The sequence below is a fragment of the Osmia bicornis genome, chromosome 1, assembly GCF_907164935.1.
Source record: "Osmia bicornis bicornis chromosome 1, iOsmBic2.1, whole genome shotgun sequence".
Classification (NCBI taxonomy): Eukaryota; Metazoa; Arthropoda; class Insecta; order Hymenoptera; family Megachilidae; genus Osmia; species Osmia bicornis.
The window spans coordinates 6,622,613-6,640,206 of record NC_060216.1 but is presented as its reverse complement, the minus strand read 5'-3'; the positions used below and the strand labels follow the sequence as shown (position 1 = coordinate 6,640,206).

At 40.2% G+C, this 17,594-nt stretch overlaps 1 protein-coding gene across 7 annotated transcripts in view; it reads right to left on the bottom strand.

Annotated features, from left to right (window-relative positions):
• Nucleotides 1-330: 330 nt before the first annotated feature.
• The window catches only part of LOC114881767, a 38,295-nt gene continuing 21,031 nt past the window's right edge, over nt 331-17,594 (bottom strand). For 4 of the 7 annotated variants that reach the window (XM_029198631.2, XM_029198645.2, XM_029198638.2 and 1 more), the window contains 7 exons: nt 17,092-17,334; nt 15,843-16,566; nt 13,558-13,709; nt 12,631-12,877; nt 10,363-10,584; nt 9,236-9,431; nt 331-8,337 (listed from right to left, as the gene is read on the bottom strand). In XM_029198631.2, the coding sequence (XP_029054464.1) occupies nt 8,328-8,337; nt 9,236-9,431; nt 10,363-10,584; nt 12,631-12,877; nt 13,558-13,709; nt 15,843-16,566; nt 17,092-17,316 (1,776 nt within the window). In that variant the 5' untranslated portion in view covers nt 17,317-17,334 and the 3' untranslated portion in view covers nt 331-8,327. Of the gene's footprint in view, nt 8,338-9,231; nt 9,432-10,362; nt 10,585-12,630; nt 12,878-13,557; nt 13,710-15,842; nt 16,567-17,091; nt 17,335-17,594 lie in introns of those variants that run through there. The other 3 variants (XR_003790325.2, XM_029198656.2, XM_029198652.2) reach the window with 3 other exon arrangements.

Here is a 17,594-nt window from a genome sequence, read left to right as displayed (position 1 = left end):
ATTATATTTAACCCTTAGCTACCATGATTTAAAAATATCTACCATAACGTAGGATTACTAATATGTGCATTAAAATTACCTTCACCTTATTATTAAATTTCACTAAAAATTTGTTAAACAACCCAATATATTTTTAATTACAAATAATCTTGAACTTACCTTCGAAGTTCTTCCATTGCTCAACCTTCCATCTTGAACAATAACAGGGGACGATCAGGGTAGCTCGTTCCGATGGATTGCCAGGGGAAGGGAGAAGCTGGAAAATGGACAATGGTCTAGGTTAGAAGGATCGTACCTTTTCAGGGCTGAGATATACGTGTACACATCAGATATGTACCACTTAGACACTTTTTATTCTCAGTACTCGGCGGTTACGTTATAAATGGGTCACAATATGAGTTCACCATACCGCTTACAATCGTTTTGCTCATAATGGAATGGTGGAAAGTGTCGTAAACTTAATGCGTACAATTAACAAATCTGTCTTCCAATTACGAACCAGTCGTTCTTCATTCTACGACGAAATAGATATATGTATCAAGGTGCACTTGCACTGTTCAGTTTATTCGATTGGAACGCATTCCAATCTTTTTCTCAATTACTCCGTTTCTTTTCTCTTACGCTATCCTCGGTTTCATTATGGATCGTGTAGGTGTTTGTGCGCGCGCGTGTGTGTGTGTGTGTGTATCACGTAAATGAAATACGCGCAGATTCTAATCGCGTTTGATTAGCGAGCTACAGAGCAGTCCGTATTTTGTATACACGTTAACGAATATACTGGGTAAGGATTCATCAGTTCGAGGATAATTTAATTTAACGAAACATGCAGCGAGATAAACCGCCGACGTTATATGTAGCTCATCCTTGCATGTTCTGTGCAGATAATACGTTGCAGTTCGCTGGCGAATTTATTTCAAACGGATATATATTGACGAGCTGCTTTTATAGACATTCTGAATGTATTTTCAACTTTATGTTGTCAAACATTGAGTTTGATACAACAGAATATATAGCCTCATCAAAGTAAACGTAATTTAATTATATTATTTTAAACAGTTATTTTGAAACTCAAATGTTTGATATATTTGGAATTAAATTATTGAAAATCGAAAGGAAACTGGGCTATACAGTTTTCGAAACGACTCCCAGGAAAATGAGCCTCGCGATGCTGCTATGAAATTATAAGCACGCTAATGTATCCAGTAAAGTTAACACTTTACCGTCGGGCAATTTATGTACGCAACCACTAATGAATTATAATGAACCACAAGTGGTTCCACCTAGCTCTCAGAATTGATTAAGCATTGTTTCGCCTGCATTTAACACTTCCAGTAGAATAAATTATGCTACAAAGAACCTACTTTCTCGAATAATCATCAATTAATCATTAAGATTAAAAATACACTCGTAGATAAAGTGTCATAAAGAAGGAATAAAAAGAACTGCGCGCATTTCTCACGGAAGATGCATACAACTTCTTGGAACACGTCCCTTCGGTGTAAGCAAGTACTTGACCACAACTTGTAACATTAGAACGGTTATCGACGTACATCTACCATTAAAAAGCGATATGTTACGTTAGATAAAATGTTAGTCCGATCGCTCGAACAATCAGCGAACGTTTTTGCAGAAAAATTACAAACGCTCGACCGGATGTATCAACGCTTCGAGGTCTCGATTGATAAAAAGTCGCTTGGTACTTGGAAACGTTTGGTGAGTTTCTAAAAAAATATTTCTCGATATACTCTTGGGGGTTGGTCATTCTTTCTACAACCACCTATTAAGGTCGATCTCGAAGCGACGTCATCCTGCCATCATTGATCGCTGATTTTTCGAACGCGATTTGAATGCGATTTGTTGCTTGGAAAGCAGTGTATTATTCAATAAGAATGTTGTCTCTCGCTGATGGTTATTTGAAAGCAGTGATTGGACCCTCGGAAGTCTTCGTCGTAGATGCAACTGACGTCGGAACGAGTCCACGATTCGAAGTCTCATCCCCGATGCAATCGAATGCACTTTAATTGAGCCGCGATCGATATACCTCTGCGAGATTCGAATGTTCCGCTGGGTCATTGAACAGGATAATTCCCAGTGCAGCGAGCGATCTCTTTCGCTAGGACTTCGTTGCTGTTCGTTGATCAGATAGATAAAATACCCTCGGGAGACCCGATACGAGGACCCGTTCGTATTTAGAGAAAATGAGTGAACATTTAATGAACGTTTAATGGTCAATGAGAGAGACTAACGAAAGCGTGTGCGTCGTGCTCGCTCGAATAACGCTTTATCGACGGCATCGATGTGTATAAACATACAGACAGATTGAAAATTTATTTTAATAATAGATGGAATTAATATTTTGAAGGTTCACTGAAATTTATACCGAAATTAATATCACTGTTCACATGGAGGTTTAAAGGTCATGCGTTCGTAAGGTGTTAATTTTCGAACGATAAGTTGTTTGGTATATGCCCATATTTTAGAAACAAGCGTCATCATTTCTTACACTCCTTGCGACGATATTCTTAATAAAAGGGGAAGTAGATAAAGCGTTCTTCCGGCGTCCTCCATCGACCAAGAAAATCAATATAGCGGCACGAGGTTATCTGGTAATCGCAGAGTACTTTCCCGTACACGTTTCCCGCAACGTATACCGTTGATCAGTATCTATCCATTCTGTTGTTTTACGTTGATATTAACCGGACGGTCCAATTAACAGTTGCGTCGGGAACATCCCGACATCGTAATTGATGCCATACATTGAAAGGAAGGTACCGTTTTCGATGTCGATTTAGCGCACGACGCGATCGCTCCTTTTTCCTTCTTCTTTTTTTTTAAATTTCTTTTTACACACGGACGATTGTGAGGTATATATCGATACGATACGATTCACAGTTGTTCGTAGGAACAGTGCAAATGGTATAGAAAAATGTAATCGATGTTTGCGATAGTTTTCGATCGATTCGGTAAACAGCGACGAGAACCATTTCATTTCCAACAAATGATAATAGAAGAAGAAGAAGAAACAGGAAATTAATTTAAAGAACGTTAAATGAGTTACCATTTATACGCCGAGTAACGGTGATAGTCGAAAATTGAACCTGAAAGGTGGATCGCACGGTTCTCGATGCTACTTCCGGTCCGAAAGAAGGAAACACTCGTAAGTGTTACGACGGTGAATTCTACGTTAAAGCCTGGACCACGATTCGCGACACAATTGCGTGCAAATTATCCTAATCACTACTAAATAGTTATTACACAGCTAAACAATACGCGTTTCAAGTATTCATCTCTAAGAATCGACGAAAAAACGACACGATGTGATTCTACGTACGAGACACACGCATATAATTATAGATACGTATTATATGTATATTATACATACACGTACGATAATGAATTAGCTATACGACGGTCGTTAATTATTGGTAAAATCAATATGTTAAATTCAAGTGTTCCATGCCACCTATTTTTTAAAAAGTACTTATGCCCTTTACAAGTACAAATTATGTAGAGGTTATAAGTGTTTCTTAATGTTAACATTCGTCCAATATCGAATTTGCTACATTTTTGTTATGTATTCGTTTCACTTCTAGAGCTAAACCAAACAGTGAGATATCTCGTTTAATTAAAATGATGTTTGCAATAAACAATGTGGGCCACTGGTGGCACGGGACCTGTTCAAATACGATGAAACGAAGAAACATCGCGATAATAACAAATAGCATGTTTCGTCGTTGTTCAATTAAATATATTGGACGCTATCAAACCATACAGTATAAAAATAAATAAGCTCTCTATTCTATATAAATCCAACGACACGTTAACATTAGATATATCAACACAATTGTTAATCCTTATAATCTAACGGGAAAAGTCATGGAAAGGAAAGTTATCGTAGCTTGGTCGCTCGCTGAATAACAAAATTTCCCTTTCTCGACTCAATTGGATACGTACACCTACCACTACGTCCATTTTATCAGCCATTGAGATTCGTGGAAACGTTAAATCAAATCGTGAACGCATGTACCCTGGTTTAATTTCATCTTTGTCGTGCAATGTTTTAATTGAAACTTCAGAGATTCTCATCTGCCAGAGAATATTTAGTTTCTCGCGATTCGTTTTCGCTCGACTACTCTCATCAGATTATCAGAGTTGCCTCAATTCAACTTTCTAGCGAATCGAGTCAGTTTTTCGTCGATTGCTCGGTAGCATTTTCTCAGAACAAAATGGTATACCGTGAATTTTGATCGTATCAGGTTTCCACGATTTTTCATTGGTGCTATCTGGAAAATTGACAGGCCCGTACGAAGCCTGTCGAAATTCTAGCAATTGTTGCACGTTCACGATTCCATGCATCCACGTGCACACGCATGCGAATGACGATGATGATCTAAATTGATCATTCAATGCGTGTGCCTACCTCGCACACAACTGATAAGGACTTCAATGCGTTCCAGCTATGTGAAACATCATCGCAACTATCGGAATTGTACGTTTCGTTGACTCTTCGGGATACAAACAAGGATTCATCGACTACTGAATCGAAAAGGTTCGATGGCTACACTTACGTCTGCGATTTAGTCGCATGATACGAACGAAATCATGAAAGAAGATTGCAGAAACAATCGAGTGCCGAAGAAAGTTGAGCATTCGTTTGGTAAATAAATTGCGAGCGAACCTTTGTCGAAATCACTTATACGATTACTCTTACTCTAGTTATTTTATGAAAGATTCTTATGAAACGCCGTTTCGCGAGATTTCAAGGGAACATTTATTTACTACTGCTGGCCGAAATTTGGGGACCACCAATGGCACCTCCAAACTAAAATTTGGAAAACGTTTAAAATCTTTTGTGACTTGTATATCGATGGAGAAAAATTAATTTTTGATATTTAATTTTTCTTTCCAGTCAAATATTCGTTAAACGTTGTTCACTTTTTTGACAGATTGGCAAATTACATTTGAGCACCGCAAATTTAATTTTTCTATTTTTTTTTTTCTTATAAGCATTAAAAGGTGGTCCCATATTTTTGACAGCATTTTTTCAAGACGTTGAACATGCGATAAAGTACAGACGTAACTGCAATTCAGGTCACTTTTCCCTCAAATTGTCTTTGCTTCCATCATCTACGCAATTAGTGTATATGTGTGTCATGTAAAATAATCTTGCCCCTTGTTTCGACGCGTTTCATTAACTGATCGTTCCTTCTGTTCCTTTGTTTTTCATATGTTGCACCCACCAGTCGTTCCCACGCGTTCATTGATACTTGTTTTCATTGATTCATCAGTTTACATTTCATTGTTGATTCTCGAAAATCGTTCATTTTTGTTTACCGAGATTCTTAGAGACTTTTATTTACTGAACGATATTTTGCCAGGTTACATTCATTCACAAATCGTAATATCGACGTGGGTGTACGCGCTCGATTGATTGGAAATAAAATATAATTTTACTCCGTACCATTCGAATTTCCTGAAAATAAAATGATCTCTGCACCGATTAAACGCGTTTTATTATTCTCTTCCAGCTTCGTGCATTAGAATGTGAATGGATAATTAAACTAAACGAATCAAAACGAGAGCGAATAATTAAAGGAAAAAATATTCGAAATTTTGATGATCTATTCGCAACTTTCATCACGAATCAGAAGAACGATCATGATTATCGAAGACAATTGTCTAACAGGAGACGATTCACACACATTTACATCTACGAAGTGTACACGATACAGATTAATACGATGATCCGTGCCGAAATATTGGCACAGATCGGTAACATCTATTTGTACGGACGATTAAGAATGGACCCGTTTTCGAATCGTCTCGCGATCATGGACGTCGAACGTGTCTCGATAAATCTTCTATCAAACATTGTCATTTGGATGACAAACGAGATTCACGCTTCCTGAACGCAATTTTCTTTTAACGCGTTCACTGCGAACCCATAATTAATATTACCATTCTTATTACTATTTATATCATAGTTCATATTATTTTAACTTATTTCATTCACCCGTCGAATATCTACGATCATAAGTTCACAGTGAACGTGTTAACACCTATCATATGAAATTTCAAATTTAATCAATCATCATAAATGGATAATGGATAATTTTTGAGAAATACAAATTATCCACTATTCATTTTTGATATCTATCACCTCTCCCATTCTGATTTGGTCGATGCTTTGATAACGATTACGTTAACGTACCAGCTTGTATGCATATTTTTATATTTACATATATATATATATAGAACATGTATATATATATGTGCGTACATCAAATTGTCATCGGTTATACGTGTTCCATGACAATGGAATGAAATCTCCGATGCATTGATTTAATTGACAATTATTTATCTCTTTCTCTTCTTCCTTGCGGGGACATCTTCGTGTCCCGTTTTATTTTTTTTAGTCGACGGTAGTTAGTATTACGTTACTTTAGTTGTAAATCAGACGAGAATCAAGTTTTGGATTCTGGGATGGCATTTCGAACGGATTATTACGGATCACGCGTTATCATATGTAACTATGAAAGGAACGACACGACACGACACGACACGATCTCTTTTTTTAAATTAGTGTACAGACAACATATTATTAGTTAGGCTTTAGAGAATTGCATCGAGCTGATACACGAAAGAAACACATAACTTTTTGCTGACACCAATTGACAACGCGATGCCTTGTGGAAGATGATGGACATAGGCATCAGTTGCGTGACAAACAGTATGAATGGAACCCTATAACCGCCGATAAAAACATTTATAAAAAGTAGTATGTACAACAAAATCTCTTTGTACGGATTTTCACGTAACAATTAAACGTCATCGAGACGATATGCACGGAAAGCACGACAATAAATCTGGGGGGGAAGGTATGCATTTTGACAAAAAAGTGTACACACTTTTCTGTGAACTTTACCACGTATTATACCGAGCTCGATATATGCTTGAGCAAGCGTATGCTTTCGAACGAACTCGGAAGCATTCAAAGGAACAACGAAAGCGTGTCGCTTACCTTTTAAGTTCTCCAACAAACATTACGCATTAGGGGTCGAGAAGCAATCGTCTACCCGTTTCACCATTAAGCTCCTGGATGTTCTGCAACCTCAAACTCCATCGTGTAAACTCTCCTTTCGCTAATTCTCTTCAGGGAACCCTCTACGTAATTTCTCCCAGCGTCAGGTATCCGAGTCGCTTCGCGAAACCCTTAGAACATACATGAAGAAAAATAGAAAATGAAAAGTTGCAGCAATCTCGTGACAAATTTTCTGCTGCGTTTGCTTCGTTAGCTGTTCGAATGTCTTTTCTTCTCTTTCACCGCATTAAAGCGTTTGAAAGGAAACCTTGTCGAGGATGTTTCGTATATATATATATGTATATCCGCATTGGCAGCCGCGGTATATCGTCGAATTCGATTCGATCAAGTGGATTCGGACGTTAGATCGAGTGGCAGGTCGTTACATACGTATACACCCATGTCTCGTTGCAATAAAGAACCAATAACCTTTCTCATCCGTTCGTTTTCCAGAAATCAATCGAACTCGATTCGTTCTACTTCCATAATCCCCTCTTTTCCGGTATTGAGCCTTCTCGATTTTCTTCTCGCTCGGTTCCGCTTTGGATGGTTCGAACGATACGTAACACGGTCAGGGTTTCCTTCAGAATTTTCCCTCTTTGCTAACGTATTTCGTTGAATTCCACGAAAGCCACGATAGCTACGATTTTGTCGATAAATTCGAGAAACGCATGGTTTTTGCCCACCTACACAGAATATCGACGCTCTAAACGTATCCATTACCGCCCTCGGGTTTGCGAAAAATTCTTGTTTTTCCGAATAAGTCTGATTTATATAGCTTTTCAGGTTTTTTTTTTTAAAGAGAATCTTCATTTTGTCAGAGAATTTCTTCCGAGCCATGGCACTTTTGAATTCGACAATTTTTCGAACGTTTATTCTCCACGATCTTGTATTACGATTTGAACGACTAAGTCACGAATTATGGGGCAACTTCGTGCATACTCGAAGCAAAAGTCGCTTCAACCTTTTGCTGTTTCTCCAATTCAACGTTGTAGTCGGTATTCATTTCGGACTGCATTCCATTTCCATTAATACAGGAGGACATGAAATCACGTTTTTCTGGAATAGTCTCGGGAGCAACTTTGTCGTTAGAAACATAAGCGGAATTCGGTTCCGTGTTGCACTCGTTCTGCTCCACGACAGTTTTCAAAGCGTGTCTCTGAACGACACATTTCTCCTTACCCTCCACGTAGATCGTCCACGTTTCCTCGGGTACCGCAGCTCTCAAACGGCTAGACCGCCGTGGTTATTTATATCTGCAAGAAGGAGAATGGAAACAGGCTGACGTATAGTCGCGAAAATTGAATTGCAAACACGGAAATCCTTTCGACATTCTACACCGAGATTATATATTCTACACACAAACGCAAGGTTGTTCTTCTAAATATCGCAGCTATTATAATTAACAAAGGCAACTGTAATTGGTAGCGATTAGGGTTTCCTAACACGCAAACATCGAAACGAGTTTACCACAACGACGCGGTAATTAGCGCGGAAAGAAAAAGTGGCGCGAGCCAGAATCTCGTGGTCGATGCTAATCGCGACCAGGTCAGTCGGCGAACAAAGTTGGACGCGCGTGTCGGGTAATTCTTTCTCTCGATTTCTCCGATCACGCGAATCCACGGTTAACGCGAAGATAAGAGGAAACGAGAGGAGCAAAAACCGATGGTTCTACGTGAACACGCGAAACGGAAAACGCTTGGTTCATCGTGAACGCGTGACCTCTTTGGTATTTATGAGCCTCCAACGCGTACACGCGACTAAATTCGTTGACCTACTATTTTGCACCTAGGTTATACCTGAAAAGTGTTCGGCACGCTGAAATGCTGTGGAAGTGACAAGTAGGCTGTAGTCAGTTATTTATCAAATCGGTAAAATATTAATGCTTTGCACGTACATACACGTATCTATAATAACTCTTGTCGAGGATACACGTGTCAGAAATCATTAAAAACAATGCGTATACGTGTTTGCATGGACGAATATAAGACACGACAGTTGATCGCATCGTAAACTACAAATCCTGTTCGTCGAATTTCATAACTCCATGATATCGTGATATCGCGCTGTCGACAAGTCAACGCGATCATTTTTCCACCAAAAACCTCGACTCATCGATCATTTCTAACTCGCGATGCCTGTTAAATCGCTTACCTTTCCGGCAGAGGGCAATCCAGGATTCTGAACGAAGCCAACACGATTATCACGAGAAACGTGATCGCGAACACCACGTATATCACGATCAAATGTACCAGCGCGAATATATATAAACGATTTTTACAATGAGTGTTCGGTGCGTAGTAAGTGGACTCGTTCTTTGGCCATTCGATGCTGAGAATCCAGAAATTTCCTACGACAAACCAATCAGAAAACAGAAAATTAGCGAGTCACGTTAAATTTTAATTTTATCTTAAATGGTACAAACATTAAAATGGAGCGCGATAACGAGTCGCTTGTGTTACCTGTAAAAAGGTAGAGCAGCAAAGTTGAAATTAGATGCTCGTTACATTCGGATCGAAGCAATTACGCGTATAAACGTAGCCGCAAGCTGCTTATGTAGACCAGGTGCTATCACGAACGAAAATTAGGTTGCATCGAAGCAACTTATCACCCATGTCGGACCAATTACCCGCGAGTAGAACGCGATCGATCGGTTTCCGCTTTCAGCGGAACACGAGTATTCGAAACGAGCAACTAAACTTTATTCGCTTCTTTTACGACACGTATGCCCTGGTATATAAAATTTATTCGAACCGCAGAATATTCACGCGTACAACAGATATACATTTTATTTCGGAAAAGGAACAATTTTTCTAGTTCGTACTTTAAAATAACTGAAAAGACATTTGGTAAAAATAATATACCATAAAATACATAAATTTAGCTGCAAACGCATTGCTGTACACTTTCTTACCGGTGTAGGTTTTTCATTTTGAATCTGATCTTCATCCTCGGTTCTTTCCAACCTTATACCCACCATGAATCATTTTGTAATTCCCTTTCAAGCCAACCAATGCTAGTAAATGCGAGGTGTATTCAAGTACGTATATAAGACGGTGTTCGCGATAAAAGGATTAAAATGAGAGGACAGTTAAACGAAGCACCCTCGGGGTCACGGGACGTGGAGAACGACCGCCTTGAGCGTGCTTCTGATCGATCCGTTTCCCGCGAGAAACAAACTCGACAAAGATGAAAGTCATCCAGGTACCAGGAGGAACGGTAAAGAATCGTGTACAGGAAGGTTGAAAATCTAATAATCTTGAATTTCTCCCGAAACTTACCCATCACGAACCAGCCGAGTAGGAAGAACGATAAGACGACGGTGATCAATTTCGTGAAAGAGATTTGAGGTTCTTGAGGTTGCGCCATGACCACCTCTGGCCTTCTTGATCGTATCTGCGAGTAGATGCTCAAAGTCATGAACATCGAGCCGAACGTTCCGCCGATTACCATGTAAATCGGTATTCTCGGTTCCCGTGGACATTCGTTGAAGAATTTCCATCCTGAAACACAACGAGATTCCTCGCGTTGTCCACGACATCTCCATCGTTTTCTTTTTTTTCACGTCGACGGAGCAAGCGAATCGAGTGGGATCGATATCAAAAAGTTGTCGCGCTGTTTGCTTTGAATAATGTAACGATAATGGCGTTGCCTGACTTCCACTCACTGTGTCGCGTCCTATTTCGATATTTAACGTAGCATGCGAACCCTTGCACCGATAATCTTTCCCCTTCTTCCTAACTGACACGCAATTATTTACTCACAATCGTTGAATAATTCTTCAAACGCATAGAATATGAAAAAGAGAGATCGATGATTTATGAGTAAGGTAATATTTGCTAAATCGAATGGAGAATCCTTATCACCCTCGGCGTCAAAACAGGCGTCGAAACAATTCTTTCAAAAGGTTTTTGATCTTGGTTAAAAAATAATTTTCCACTCGTCCCTATGCAAACAAAGCAATTGGTTACGATACATTTTTTTAGAGAGCATGAGAACGTTCACACTCGAAGGTAATTCCTGTTTCTACGAACCGACACCGCTCTGTATCGATTTGGAGAACGTTCTATAAGGGTAGGAGAGCAGGTGAATGCGCCGTTCTAACGACTTGTCTTACCCCGCCACCTCTCACCGTCGACAATCTATACCTAGCGAAAAATGAAGCGGGCTTGCATATCGTAAGTAGTGCACGTCAAGCATTCGTGCGCCATAAACCTGACCGAGTCGATTAAACGAGCACCGTGTTTCCCGAACTTCTGACGAAACCTCGAGCCTCGAAACGAGAATGATTTTTCGTGACATGGCCATAAGAGTACCGGTATCCGCATCCTTGCTTAGGTTTCCTTTCAGATTTGAATCTAAATTCTGATCGTACGAGTTTCTTTGTTGTTCACTGTTCAGACGGTATCTGATACTCGCGTTCTCTTTACCTGACGAAACGAGGCCAACTCGATAATTCGTCTGCAGAATATATACTATCGTTTGAAAGTATTTGCTCACGTGTACGGAATTACATGAAACAGGAAAAATATTTAATCAGTAATTTATAAAACTGAGCTACAATTTTTCTCGAGGAAACATAAAATAACAGATTAGAATAGGAAACTATCGTTTCGATAAGCGTTACACTAATTACGATATCGTAGTTATAGCAGATAAGCTGACCCAACGGAATTAGCGCGACTAAGGTTAATAAACTATTTCACCATCGCCTGAGCATTTTCATCGCATTAACGTTCAAGCGTATGCAAATTGCAGCCGCGTGCATTTCATACACCGTTAGCTGCTTTTCTTATGAAAGCAGTTCACGAATCAAGCGAACGTGTAACGAGCAATATTGCCCGCTAAGATATATCGCGTCAAATTACTTCTGGCACAACAAACGGAGCTTGAGATACATTCCCATCCCGAGAACGCCGACAAAGGAATCTTATTCATGGTAATTCTCGGCCCGCGTTAATTCTAAGCTCGCAGTACGCCAGTTTACAAAATGGTTAATAAAAAATTGCCCTCTGTTCTTTGACTCGTCAAACGTACACGGAGGTACGTTGTCGCGAAGAAACTTTCAAGATTTCCCCTCTATTACTGTTGCGACAGTCATTAAACACACTGATGAGGACGAATATAGCTAGATGCTGAGGCAGACGATAATATCAAGAGCGGCGATATCTCGCAAAGCTGCGGGACTAATTATTGATAACTAGTTCGACGACAACCGGTAAGTCGAGCCGTACGTAGGAGGTTGTTGAAATATTCCGAACATGCTTGCTAATTGCGGTAATGAACGTGGGGGTCTGCGAACGATTCTCCTAATAGAAGGTTCAATTGATGCTCCTACGTGTCTGCTTCACAATCAAAATTGAATCGAATCGAGGATACGCGCAGCGGAAGATAATAAAATTTCTGTGTCTGACTTATCGTACGTTGTACTACTTGATTTTCATTATGGGCTCGCGTCAGATCGTTTATCGCAGTGATCGCGACGTAACGAACAGTACACGATAAAAAGAGACTTAATTAGGATTTGAAAATGTAAAATTCTGACTTACCAAAAATCAACATCGAGACCGGAACTGCAGACAAGCACACCAGACATCCTGTTGCCACCCTGGTTCTGCTGACCACTTTAAGCGCACGTAGCACGAAGTCACAGGTGTTGTCTGCTTCCAAATTCGCATCTTTCAATTGAAACACGACCGATCCATAAGTAACCACCCTGACATTTCCATTTTCTTTGGTACTCTTTGGTACACTGGGACCGTTGGTGAACAGTCGACGGGATTCGTCGTTCGAAAACTGAAAATCAACAGAGTTGATTCTGATTAGCACCATTTACACTTTATTAACGTAAATATTCGTTACGTAAAGGGTCACTTTATAAAGTTATAAAGTACCCTTTCGATCCGAAAGCGGTTCATCGTGACCGAGGATCGTCAGTATTTTTTACGACCAGCTATTTTTCTGTCCCTGCGGGTTTTTCGTGTAGATTCCGTACACAATATTCGGACCAGGTCTAGTTCGTTACATAGTTCGTAAATTTTCTCGTCAGACGAGATAGGAAAAGGGGTGGGAAGGTCACGAAACTCATGAAATACGCGACAGGATGAAGGATACCCGCGCGTATCCCATCGTGAAATTGCCGAACGTATCGTTACGAGCAAATCCGCTCGCTAGTTTCGGGGTTACACGCCAACAGAATTCCATAAACCAGCCAAAAGAGAAAACATTTTCTGGCGATAGTAAATAGTAGACTGTCGGAAAATATTTCGTCGAAATATATACGACCATCGGATGAACAGCGAAAACGTTTATCTTTGGTGCAACAAATTACTGTGGAAAATGGGAAACGATAGAAACGGATTAGAGAGAAATAAGACGGTTCTATTCCTATTTTGCATCGAATACGTTCGATCGCTTTACAATAATAATTGTTAAAATTTGTTTTACATTTTACTTGTATAAGAAATATTTCATACCTGAGAGACGGAGCTACTGGCTCGTCTTGAATCCTCGAAAGTGCTTGGCCCGCATCCTAGGTTGATGTGGACCGTGCTTCCGCCAGACTTTACGCTTCCGGAGTTTATCTCCTTCAGTCGGCAAGGGGAGGAGTTTTTACTGCCATTCATGCCTGTGCAAACAACAATTCACCAACTCGTTAGGGGATCCTTTAATTACACCCAAAATAGCTTTCGCGTGCTATCAAACAGCACTTTATCAGTACGGTATAAGGGTCAATCATTAAACCATGGACTCAGACAATTCAAATAATAAAGAAAGTTTTTACTGATTCAATGTATATCAGTTATATCAACATCCATGGCAAAAAGTGATAAAGAACAAAAAGAACAAAAAATAAATTGAATCTTTCGAAACCATTTGCCTTTTTTACCAGCATCCTTTTTTACAACCTAGCTTTTGTGGATCGTGGTGTATTGTGTTACAAAGTCTTCGATAAAAGTAACACGCTACAAATTGAGACAAGCCGTCAGAAAAACGATCCCCTTTAATTCCTTCCAGTAAGTTTTTCATACCGTTGAAAAAAACATGAAATATCGGGTCATTTTAAAAGTGTTTGCGTACTTCGGTAAATCTATTCAGTCCTTTTAACGATTAAATGTGATATGCATTTGTAAAATTAAGTACAAAGAGATTTATGAAGTAATCTGGACCATGAGGTTCCAAGAACAGAAATAATTCCACTCGAAACACGTATGCTTCTTTCCAGCGAGTCGTTTTCAAAGATACGGCACGGATTACTCGACGAAATCCGGTTATTAATTTTTCTCCTCCCTACGAGCTTACTTACTGGTGTCTCGCTTCCGTGCTGATAAATTCTACGTTTTCAATTTACGAATCCCTGATCTGTTCTCGCGGAAAAGAGTCGATTACCACGGAAACGGGAGAGGAGCAAGCACGTCGCAGTAATGCTTAACGCATCGACAATTTTATCGACTTTGTTGAGTATTCTCGAGTAACGAAGTTTTGTCTCGCGTTGCCCTCGCAACCTTTCTATTTATTGGGTTATTCTGAGAGCACGCCTACAAGTTGGTAATAAACAACATTCTGTAAATTATTAATCGATGACATGTCATCCCTTCATTCGTTTCCTCTTTTTTTACATACGCCACTCCTTAATTGAAAACGAGAAATCGTTGATGGATCTCGAATTCTATTTCTGACCAATTTTCAATGACGATGGAGAAGGCATTGTTTAACCAAAAAATATGTACTTTGAAAAGTAATGAAAAACAAGTTCAAAAACCATTAATATTAAGCTGGTAAGTGGATGATTTAAATTGAAAAATGAAATGGTCGTATTTTTGAATAATTACAATTATTCTATATTATGTCATACTAGTTCTCCTTGGTGCGCTCTGTATATCGGATGAAGATATCAAATCTGATATTAATCTGAGCCAATCAATCATATGTTATCAGGTTCAACTGGCGTTCCGTGGATCGTTCGTAAAACCGTGGTGTAAGATCTTTGAAACTGATCGGTGGAACGAATGAAATTTACAACCCTCTTGAGACGACGTATCAGGTTAGATCGAACGATAACGAGCATCGAATTGCCACAGATTCCCAAGATACGAACGGACAAGATTAAATCGTATCCGACCGATACATTGATCCTTATTAGCTCGAAATAGATCAGAGAGCATTAACACAATTAATTATGTCGTTGAGCAGAGAGCGGTACCAGTGACTGGGTCACGAACGGATTTATACGTGCGAACGATTTTAATATTTGCGATGCGACGCGTGTTGCGGATAAAATTCAACTCCCTTGCCAACTTCCATATACGTGCATACACGTTCACCGTGATAATACCGTTTCAGAGATGACTATGCTCCACCGGGTGTCTAATATCCTCAAAAATACAACCATCATGGTAAATGGTATTATCGTCCACTATTTCGAAAATTAGAAAATCCCGCCGCACCGTTTTACACTCTCAGTACCAAGGCTACATGGAATTTAACTACTTTATATCCTTCTACTGATTGCTGAAATTAATCCGTTTACTAATATAACACGTTTAACATTTCTGTGAAATACTGTTATCGCATTAACGAATTATCCTGCAGAACGTGGCCGTAGTAATGGACCGACTGGAGATAAGGCAATTTCTTATATACAAATTGGATATACAAACTGAATTGGATAGAATTCCATCGTGTTATTATGCACAAAATTAATGTTATAAAATCATCTAATATCCGATCGCATCAGTAAATCAACCACATGCGTTCTTACCTTGATCAGCCGAAGCCCTTCTCGGATCTTGTGTCATCAGGGTCGCCTTTGTGGTCCTCCTCTCTGGCAAGCCATCGAAGCTGCCTCTGGGGGTTCTATCAATAATATCAGGATTGATGCTCCTTCGCGGACTCCTTGTCTCATCCTCGTTAGCACTGATCGATCCTCTGTGTACATCGTTCATACCAATGCTCCCGCGCGATGACCTGTGCACCTGCTCATACGGAGCGATCGAGTTTCTTGGGCTTTGATTCATGCATTCCGAGGCGATCGAACCTCGTGGACTTCTCTGAGGACTACGATCTACCAGTTCCATGTTTGTGATACTTCCGCGAGGGCTTCTGGACGAACTTGGTACCAAAGAGTGGCGAGGACTGCGGCTAGGAATTTGATTTCCATTTTCCGATAACAAGGAGGTTCTTGAACCGGTCAAGGGAGCGATACTGTTGCGCGGGCTTCTGTTGTGCGTAATATCCGGTACCAGTGAGTTTCTGGGACTCAATGGAGCTTCCGGGACCAAGGAATGTCGCGAACCGTACAACATGTCCGGTGCTAATCCTTGATCGGGGACCAAACTGTTTCGAGGGCTGCGTCCTCCGTTCCGGGGACCTCTGTAGTAATCGTCAGGCACCAAAGAATTGCGTGGGCTGCGACTTATTTTTTGGTTCAGCATATTTCGTGATCCGTACTGGTCTCGGTCCGGTAAGGTCCTGTGGGTGGTGCTCTGAAAGGCCCCGACGGAAGAGAAATAAAATAAATGTAGACGTCTTTTGATGTAGGATAGCATTAGGATAATTCCTAGGATTAGCTGTAGGATAATTTCAGGAGGATTTTCTTAAAATTTCACTAAAGCAACACGCTTTACTATACAGGTTATAAACAGGAGATTTCATGGAACTGATTGATTAATTGACAAACTTTGAGGCTCGCGTGCGTTTTCAATCCCCTTTTCGCGCAACTATCGAAGTTCTACCGTGTATCGAGTGTGGTTCAGAAAAGTCGATGTGTGAATGTCAATTCGTATTACCCGACCCCTGTCACTATATCAATACGTATTTTGCGACCGCAGGCACTGCGTCAGTCGAGATACCGTAACAAGACCGACGCGGAATTCGATTTCATATATATGTTGTTTCCTGTATCAACGCGTTAAATATGGGGAAAGGGGATTATTGTCCGTTCAACTTGTTACGAGTTGAGTAACGGAGGAAACGCATTGGAAAGGATCAAAGGGTCAATTATGAACAACCTCGTAATCGTTTTCGGTGTCGAGAGCGATGTCGGGCACGAAACTGCCTCGAGGTGATCGCTCCATCGTTCCGCGTGGACTTGTTTGAGGTAAATCAATTGGTCTGTCGGTCGCGACGCTAGCACGTCGTCCTCTTGGTCCAGCGATCGTCGACGTGTAGCTGAGATTCGTCATATTCCGCGATGCCCTAGAGCGTCGCGACGAGGTGCTTCGATGCAGCATCATTGGGGCATTTTCTCATCCCTGCAAATAAACGAAAATGGAAGATCATCGAAAGGAATATAGTGTACGCTGCAAATGATTCAATTTGACGCTTTGATGTACTCTTGGGTACAAATTAGATTTATTTTAGCCGATGAAAGGGCTAAAGGAAGAAGTTCCTCGTCATTTGATAGAGAAAATTTAACGTAGACCCTTCTGTCCTTGTACGTAAACAACAAGAGCAGTAGTTAGGTCACAAAACACGCGAAAAGAAGAGCAAAAACACTTATTAAAAATTGAAT